This window comes from Oreochromis niloticus, linkage group LG20, assembly GCF_001858045.2.
Source record: "Oreochromis niloticus isolate F11D_XX linkage group LG20, O_niloticus_UMD_NMBU, whole genome shotgun sequence".
Classification (NCBI taxonomy): Eukaryota; Metazoa; Chordata; class Actinopteri; order Cichliformes; family Cichlidae; genus Oreochromis; species Oreochromis niloticus.
Window position 1 is genome coordinate 1,589,794 of NC_031984.2, and position 9,451 is coordinate 1,599,244.

At 40.0% G+C, this 9,451-nt stretch overlaps 1 protein-coding gene across 1 annotated transcript; it reads left to right on the forward strand.

The window, feature by feature from the left end:
• Positions 1-5,750: 5,750 nt before the first annotated feature.
• On the forward strand, positions 5,751-8,644 carry LOC102082521 (uncharacterized). Its single transcript, XM_005477782.4, has 3 exons — positions 5,751-6,818; positions 7,214-7,372; positions 7,459-8,644. Exons 1-3 carry the CDS (start codon positions 5,781-5,783, stop codon positions 7,609-7,611), a joined length of 1,350 nt encoding a protein of 449 aa, XP_005477839.2. The 5' UTR covers positions 5,751-5,780; the 3' UTR covers positions 7,612-8,644.
• Positions 8,645-9,451: the final 807 nt, after the last annotated feature.

Here is a 9,451-nt window from a genome sequence, read left to right on the forward strand (position 1 = left end):
TATGGCAATATCCACATAATGCCTTATTATCACCTCCTACATCGTTCCCTCGCTCACCTGGAGACCGCTGGGAGCACTGTGAGAATCATGTTCTTTGATTTCTCCAGTGCCTTCAACACCATTCTTCCCTCGGTTCTGAAGGACAAGCTGGAGAACTCTGGAGTGGACCATCACCTCACTACCTGGATTTTGGACTACCTCACCGACCGACCACAGTATGTGAGGACTCAGGGCTGTGTGTCGGACAGGGTCGTCTGCAGTACGGGGGCCCCACAGGGAACGGTTCTGGCTCCGTTCCTCTTCACCATCTACACTGCAGACTTCTCCCACAACTCCACCCAGTGCTTCCTGCAGAAGTTCTCTGATGACTCTGCAGTAGTCGGCCTCATCACTGATGGGGACGACAAGGAGTACAGAGGACTGACTCAAGACTTTGTGGACTGGTGCCAGCTGAACTACCTCCAGATCAACGCCAGTAAAACCAAGGAGCTGGTGGTAGACTTCCGCAGGCACAAACATCCTCCACTGCAACCACTGAACATCCAAGGTATGGACATCGAGGCTGTGGACAGCTACAGGTACCTTGGTGTTCATCTGAACAACAAACTGGACTGGACTCATAACTCAGACGCCCTCTACAGGAAAGGGCAGAGCAGGCTGTACCTGCTGCGGAGACTCAGGTCGTTTGGAGTGGAGGGCCCACTCCTGAAGACCTTCTATGACTCTGTGGTGGCCTCAGCCATCTTTTATGGTGTGGTCTGCTGGGGGGGCAGCATCTCTGCTGGGGACAGGAAGAGACTGAACAGGCTGATCCGAAGGGCCAGCTCTGTTCTAGGATGCCCTCTGGACCCAGTGGAGGTGGTGAGTGACAGGAGAATGGCGGCTAAGCTGTCATCCCTGTTGGACAACATCTCCCACCCCATGCATGAGACTGTGACAGCACTGAGCAGCTCCTTCAGTGGGAGACTGCGGCACCCACGGTGTGGGACGGAGAGATTTCGCAGGTCTTTCCTCCCCACTGCTGTCAGACTCTACAATAAAGACTTTTGCAGCTGATCAAACACACAAACCCACACATGTGCAATAAGACTGCTATACGTGCAATTCTTCTTCTGACGAAGTTGTGTTTTTGTATTTTCCTACTCAGTTGTATATAGTATTTGTATTTCTATTTTATTCTATTGTATATATTATTCTATTTTTATTCTATTGTATATAGTATTTTATTTTATTTTATTGTATTTTATTGCATTCCAGTGTTTTCTAATTTCTGCTACATAACTTTGCACTTTTGCTGTAACAAAACAAATTTCCCACCTGTGGGACTAATAAAGGCCATCTTATCTTATCTTATCTTATCTTATTTCTCAAGGCTGAAATAATGGAGAAGGTGGAAAATCACATTTTGATTTTTTTTTCTTGCAAATAACTTCTTGGCAAGATTTATTACGGCACATGCTTTTGAGTATCAATAACGTGTTTATTGTGAATTTAAGTCATTCTGTAACAACCTCGGCCATTTTTACATTTAACAAAATCATTCTTGTCTGAAAATCTTTTTGGCGGGTTTGATGCCATTAGCTGTTTCCGGCTAAAGAAAGAGTATTATTTCAAACTTGTTAGCCACGCTCCTTGGTGGGGCGTATCCTATCCCAGAATTCATAGCGCGGCCCAGCCAATTCCAGTTTCCAACAATGGCGGCAGCTACTTAGTTTTAATATTACTTTTATTACTCTTTCTGCATCACAAAATAAACTTTTCACACATTTTCAGGCGAGAATGTAGCTGTGTAAACTTCAAATATCTGCTCGGTTTATCAAGATATCGCATATTTGCAAAAGTGCTCCCACGTTTTCAGAGACGTCTGTTACCCACCAGCTCGATAGTTAGACGGGGGTTCAAGGCTCACTAGAGCCGGCAAGAACAGCGGACTCCGGCACATCGTTTTCAAACCCCCCGCAGTCTTTTGCTACTCAAGTTAAACATGATATATAAGTGACTTAGATATTGTTTGGCTTTTATTAGTGTTTTATTTGTTCCTGAGTAAATCGGTTTGGCTGAGATTAAAGTTATAGTTTTCACACAGTTTTTAAACAGAAAACTGATTAAACAGAAGTGTGAGATAGTCAAGCGTTTACTCCAATGTTCTGTTATATATTAGCGAGGAAGGAGCAGACGGCTGAGTTTATTAAACTCAACTGAGGCAGCTGGTGACGTAAATCTGAAGGCTAGACCAGCCCATTTCACCAAGCTATTGCAGGACATCACTTGCGTGGCCAACATAGACCAGGTTCTCCTAGGTTTTGGGACAGACCTTTGGTGTTTGGCTGTATAACAAGTCCACAAGAGTGTGGAGAACTAGTCCGAGCAAATAAGTGAAATCCAGAGCTGGATCTCATGGGTTTCAGGAGCAGAGCTGAGGATGTAAGAGGTTGCAGACTGAGGCAGAGCTGTGTGGATGTGGAATGGGTGAGAGGCCCATTGGAGGCAAATGTGGCTAATTAAGTTTTACTGTCATACTTTTCAGATGTTTATTAATGTTTTTTGTTTATTATGGCCCACTACAAGGTTAGTTTCATGTTGTTTATCAGTCCTTTTCTGCAGGGGAGCACACTCATGTCTAGTAATTATGGTTTAAACATCTGCAGTTGTATTTCTTTAACTAAAAATATCTTTGAGGACAATTCCTACTTGTCAAAAAGAGAAAAAAAAAAAATATTATAGCCACTGTAACATTCTTCTCGGGACAAATTGCATGTGCATTGAGCTTTCAATTTCAGGTGTCCACTCCACATTTGTCCACATTTGTGATACTACAGATATTTCAGATAGATATTACAACTGTCAGTGTACTAAATTCAGTTTAAGCTGTAACTTGTATATGTCTATATTGCAAGGTATACAGATGAATACAAATAATGCAAATAAATTGTGTTAAAAAAATAAATGTTTCCACATTTAGTTTTAATTTGTCATTCAGATCTTTACCTGCTGATTAATTTATATGCCAGGAGCTCATTAAGCAGAGAGAAGGTCCTGTTCGAGTAGATCATGCAAAATAAATATTTTATATTGTTTCAAATCTTGAAATAGTCCATTGAACATTTACTAAAAGTATATTGACTGTGGCGCAGTTTTTGATTGTCACTGTTAAATTTAAAGTAATATTATTTTTTTCCTTTTTTTTTCTTTTTGTTTTTAATGTTTGCGTTTAATTGCTGTGCACCTTCCCTCTTCAGGCGTAGACTGATGGTGGGAATACCATACATTCAACAATCCCAGCAGTAAAGGTATTTTTACCTACACAGTGAAAAAGCTTTGGGAATTTGTATTTTTATAAAAGCTGTAGTAAAAGTTGTAATAACAGCTGTTAATGTAATTCACACTATTGGATTTCTAAAAGTTCGGTCTCACAAAAATAGAGATGCATGCTTTGTTTCTTCTAACTGTTAGAACATTTAATAAACTTTATACTTTCTTTTGTTATATTTTACTTGAAATGAGCCGTCTCATTTATTTGTACATCTCAACAGTTTTGAGGTAATCATTTGTTTTTTTTAATGGTCTATTTGATATTTTGACACTGACTGTTGAACCCGAGGACAGTGACTCTGATGCTGCTGATACAGCATTTGGATTAAAATGTAGAAGATTTGGAGAGACAGTTGGAACATAATGTAGCTGCTCTGTTCTTGAAAATGACCTCGATTTTTAACATCTCTGAAACTGCCCTGCAAGATGTTATAGAGCAAATAAACCAAATTCATTTGCTGTCACAGCCATTAATCCATTCCTCTATTCAAAGAATAGTACATCAGTCTGATGACTATTTAGTGAACGAGATAGTTAAGGTATTAACTGATAATAATGCATTCCTGAAATGCACTTCTAGTGGAGGATCATTGTCAACTACCAGCAAGCGAACAGTATACATTTTAAGAGAATTTCCTGTGGTAATGCCCATTGAGTATACGCTGAAAAAAGACAAGCACACATTTTTGTATGTCCCTATACTGAAAATGCTGCAGACAATTCTAAGCAATAGGGACATCTTGGATAAGGCCATGTCATCTGAGTCAAATGTGACACAGGGTTACAAGTCATACAAAGATGGTTTCCGATTCAAAGACAATCATCTCTTGACAGAAGAAGAGTTCAGAATAGCTCTTTGCTTGTACATTGATGACTTTGAGGTTGCTAATCCCTTGGGAACTTCAAAAAGAAAACACAAACTTTGTGCCATTTACTGGGTTCTTGGCAATTTGCACCCTAAATATCGCTCGTCTCTTCATTCTATTCAGCTTGCCCTGCTCTGCAAGGTCAGTTACATCAAAGAATACGGCTATAGTGAAATTCTTCACCCTCTCATTCAGGACCTAGTTTCACTGGAGCAACATGGTGTATATGTTGAGCAGTTAGGATCCAGCATCAAAGGCACTGTGTTATTTGTCGCAGCAGACAACTTAGCTGCCCATTCTTTAGGAGGGTTCTTTGAAAGCTTCACAGTCAGTCGGATGTGCAGATTCTGCATGGCAAAGCGGGAAGAAATTCAGCTCAAGGAAGTGCGGACAGGCACGTTTCAACCAAGAACTAAAGAAAGTCATGACAGACATGTACGTGACGTTTTGGAGGATTCTGCCATGTCTCAAGAATATGGTGTGAAAGGAAATTGCCCTCTTACTGTAAGCTTGGAAAATTTTCATGTTGTTGATGGGTACCCGCCAGACCTTTTGCATGATCTCCTTGAGGGTGTTGTTCCACTTGAATTAGCCTTGTGTTTGAAGGGTTTCGTATCAAAAGGATATTTCACACTCTAAGTCTTGAATGCGGCAATCAAACTATTTCCATATGCATTTTCAGACAGAACAAATCAACCACAGCTCATCACAAAGAACTTTTACTCCAAGCGAACAATTGGAGGAAATGGCCATGAAAATTGGACACTTCTCCGACTTTTGCCACTACTAGTTGGTCATCGCATTCCTGAGGGGGATGAAACCTGGGAGGTTTTGATGAACTTAAAAGATGTAGTTGAGTTGTCATTGTCTGCAAGCTTTACAGAGGAAACCATGTACTTTCTTGACTGCAAGATTGCAGAACATAGACATCTATTTCAAAAAGTGTTCCCGAATGAAACAATAAGGCCAAAGCACCACTACATTGAGCACTACCCTCAATTAATCCAAAAGTCTGGTCCATTGTCTGCTGTGTGGACAATGCGTTTTGAAGGAAAACACAAATTTTTCAAAGAAGTTGTGCATCATGCTCACAATTTCAAGAACATAACACTTACTTTGGCTATGAGGCACCAAAAAATGATGTCCTTCCATTTGTCATCAGCCCCTTTTTTTTAAGGCATCTGTTGAAATTGACAAAGTCTGTGATGGTTGATTCATTTCCTGAAAATGTGCAGAAGTATCTTTTTCACAGGAATGCTCAGCAGAACAGTCCTTGTGGCATCTTCTGCATGTGTGCATGGCATTAAATACAGTGCTGATATGGTCGTTTCTGTTGGATCTTGCTCAGGACTCCCAGATTTCAGACAAATAACAAAGATTGTGGTGATCAATACTGAGATATTATTTGTCTGCAGACTCATGACCTCATGGTATCATGAGCATTTTAGAGCCTATGAGCTCTGTGGCAACCATTTGTCCATTATCTCAGTCACTGAGTTGTGTGAGCTGAATGATCCTTTCCCCCGGTCACTTTACAAAGTGACAGGAAGACAGCTTATTACACTTAAGCGGTACATATTATGTTGAGTGACAGTAACTTAAATGTTTGGATTTCATACGTGTCTCTATTCTCAGGATCACTTGAATATGGACCAACAAATGTTGCTCAGAGTTGTCATCAGTGATGATGATATTAGAAAGTTGATGTTGAGTAAGAGACCAGATTCTATTGAAGACCTGAAAGATCAGTTGAAGAATCAACTGTCGCTGCAGTATGACTTTAAACTACAGTATGAAGATGAAGACTTCAATAATGCCCTCTGCAATTTAACTGAAATAGGACACTTGCCTGAAAAAGCAACACTGAAAATCCTCCTTCTCATAACTCTTAATCTAAGAAGTCTTTCATCACCCAACACATCATCAGACACGGAGTGCAGCACAGCAGACACTGAGATCCTGTCAGCTTGTGGGACATCACATTCACTAAGACAACAGTGGCCGGACTTCTTTAATATACCCAATTTCTCAGTAGATGTTGAGTACAGACTTAGACAGGGAGATCTTGCCTTCATGAAAGATGGGACACGAATGACTGTATCAAGAGACATGAAGCATGACATACTTGAAAAAATTGCTGAGTCAATGTACACTTTCAAGGCATATCCAGATGATGATGACGACTTCACCAGCGTTGCAAAAGCACTGATTAGCAAGCACCCCTGCCTTACAGAGCCCGGTCTACAGCCAGGATGGTACGGCTGGAAGAACAGCCTGAAATTTAAGATGGCGAACTATTGCACAAAGCTTCGGAAAGTTGGATTTGAAGATGTAACAGTAAATGGAGGTAAACGAAGTAAAGCCAACCCAGTGGGAGAGTACTCAAGCAAGAATGTGAAACGACCAAAAAGAGGTGAAGCAAATTATCTGCCCAACTTTCCTGATGGACACGATGAAATAACCCTCGAAAATGCAAGGAAGGTCATGGCAGATGAAATAAAGAAGAAACTGCCAGATGCCACTCTCATCTCACAGTTGATGGATCTGACATTTCCACTACGTAGGCAAGAGATTGTAAAAGAGGCACCTGCTGTACAGAACATGGCTGAACGGTGGCCAGGTCTTTTCAAAGAGAGACAGGTAAGCTACCTGTCTTAAGGTTTAACAGAAGAACTGAGTTTTATGAAATCATAATTTCTGTCATCAAAAAGTAAAATCACGCAGAGTCAATGACATCACATGAGTAGAATGGATTGCAGGTAAAACAAAGGTTATTAAAAAAATAACAACTTACACAAAAGATTTTACTTATGATGAGGATTATGATAAGATGACAAAGCCGAATCGCCATAATTCCCATTAGCTTTATAGGATGAATTTCACTACTTATTATTTTAAAGAACCTTAAGGATTTATTGATGAAAATTATTACCTTTGTCACCAAGTGTTCTAATTGCTAGTCTCTGCTGGAAGACATTATACAATAACCAAATAATTAGCTCTTTTCTCTACCCCTCCTTCCTTTCTGCTTTAAGATATTTGCTGAGTTCTTTAGAATTACCAGCAAGAACCTAGAGGGAGACTTCATTGAGACTTTGGACCAGCTCACCCCACGTTTTATTGAAATATTCGAGTCCAAAAAAGGAACTACTGGGCAGAAACTGACCGAGCTATTGCAGGACATCACTGGTTTTGTGAGTATTTTCTTATTGAAATTTTATTATTTTCATCGTGGCAAAATTGTTTCTTTTTACTAATATTTTCTCTATTCTGTTATTAGACTCAAGATGTCACTGCACTGCATTCTGTTGTCCTGAAAGGCATTCCAATCATTCTTGGTGATGACGCCACTAAATGTTACAAGACGTGCTTTGTAACTATGTGCACACAACAATGCTTTTGTCTCCATTTCAAAGATCATATCCACTACTAACACAAACACTTTAGAAATGCAGCTGTGTTTATACCGTATATGTTTTACTGTTTAGCTTTTGAACAGTAAAATATTTTGGTTGCACGTTAACAGATAGGTATGAAAACAGCCTATATTTAAATAAAAAGTAAGGAATTACTTTGTAATGTCAGAGAAACTAGATTGCAGGGAATGGCCAGTAGTCATGTTTATAAATGTGTAGCTTTTGTTTAATATACTTGGTTGGATTGTCATTTATGCTTAGAAATATATACTCATATATGCTTTGAGGTATATAATCAATTGCATAATGATAGAGGTCTGATCCTTAGCAGTCTGCAAAGACTGTGTGTGCCTCCCAGAGTGCTCTGGCATGCACACACATCCTAGGGTCATGAGAAAGGTCATACCTTCTCTTACTGATTTATACTATGGGAGGACACCTACTCTGAATCTGCTTAAGTATAAGAGCCCTTTGTTTAGGTGGACCGCTGGGCTCCCAGCACCAGCTTTGAGGAGTCGTTCACAGGGTCACATCTTGACACACACACACACACACACGCATACCTACACATACACAGACGGTACTCTTTGTTCACATGTATGCCTATGTAAGTCGTCATATGTTAATGAGACTATATATATTCATGTAACTACAATAAAGAGCAGTGCTACGGGGGAGCTGACTGAGAGTGACTGGGGTTCGAACGTCAGGAACAGCGCTCATCACGGTTCTCTCCCTCGTGCATGAGCAACACAAAGAGCTCTGGTGACTTGCGTCTTGTTTTTGCCATTGTAGTAGAATTATCTTGGCGTTCCAGCAATAGGTGTGTGCTACACAAACCTATCAGCATTCATGCTTATTTTTTATACATGTACAGTACTTTTTTGGAAGCAGTGTTTCAGTGCATATTAAGTAGCAAAGATAAAATGTTTTCTTATCAAGAGCAAATGTAGTAGGTAGCAAACATCACTTGGTGCTGACAGCATCTGTGTTTTATTGCAGGATACCTCCTGCTACCCCCCCCCAAAACCCATCTCCATAGATACTCTGTCAGCTCCCAAACAGACAAAAAACAAACTAAAAACCAGCAATAAACAACTTAAACATAAAAAATCACAAAGAAAGAACAATACAGTATCCACATCTGAACCAAAGAGTAAAACAGTGAAATGTGGATTATTAAATATTAGGTCTCTCTCCTCCAAGTCTCTGTTAGTACATGACTTAATAATTGATCAACAAATCGATTTACTCTGCCTTACAGAAACCTGGTTGCAGCAGGATGAGTATGTTAGTTTAAATGAATCAACACCCCCGAGTCATTCTAACTACCAGAAACCTCGAAGCACAGGCCGAGGGGGCGGTGTGGCAGCAATTTTTCACACCAGCCTATTAATCAACCAAAGACCAAGACAGACTTTTAATTCATTTGAAAGCCTGATGCTTAGCCTCGTCCACCCCAGCTGTAAAACTCAGAAACCAGTCTTACTTGTTATCATCTATCGTCCACCTGGGCCTTACACAGAGTTTCTCTCTGATTTCTCAGACTTTTTATCTGATTTAGTGCTCAGCTCAGATAAAATAATTATTGTGGGTGATTTTAACATCCATGTAGATGCTAAAAATGACAGCCTCAACATGGCATTTAATCTGTTATTAGACTCAATTGGCTTCTCTCAAAATGTAAAAGAACCCACCCACCACTTTAATCACACTCTAGATCTTGTTTTAACATATGGCATAGAAACTGAACATTTAACAGTGTTTCCTGAAAACCCTCTGCTGTCTGATCATTTCCTGATAACATTCACATTTACAATAATTGATTACACAGCAGTGGAGAGTAGACTTTATCAC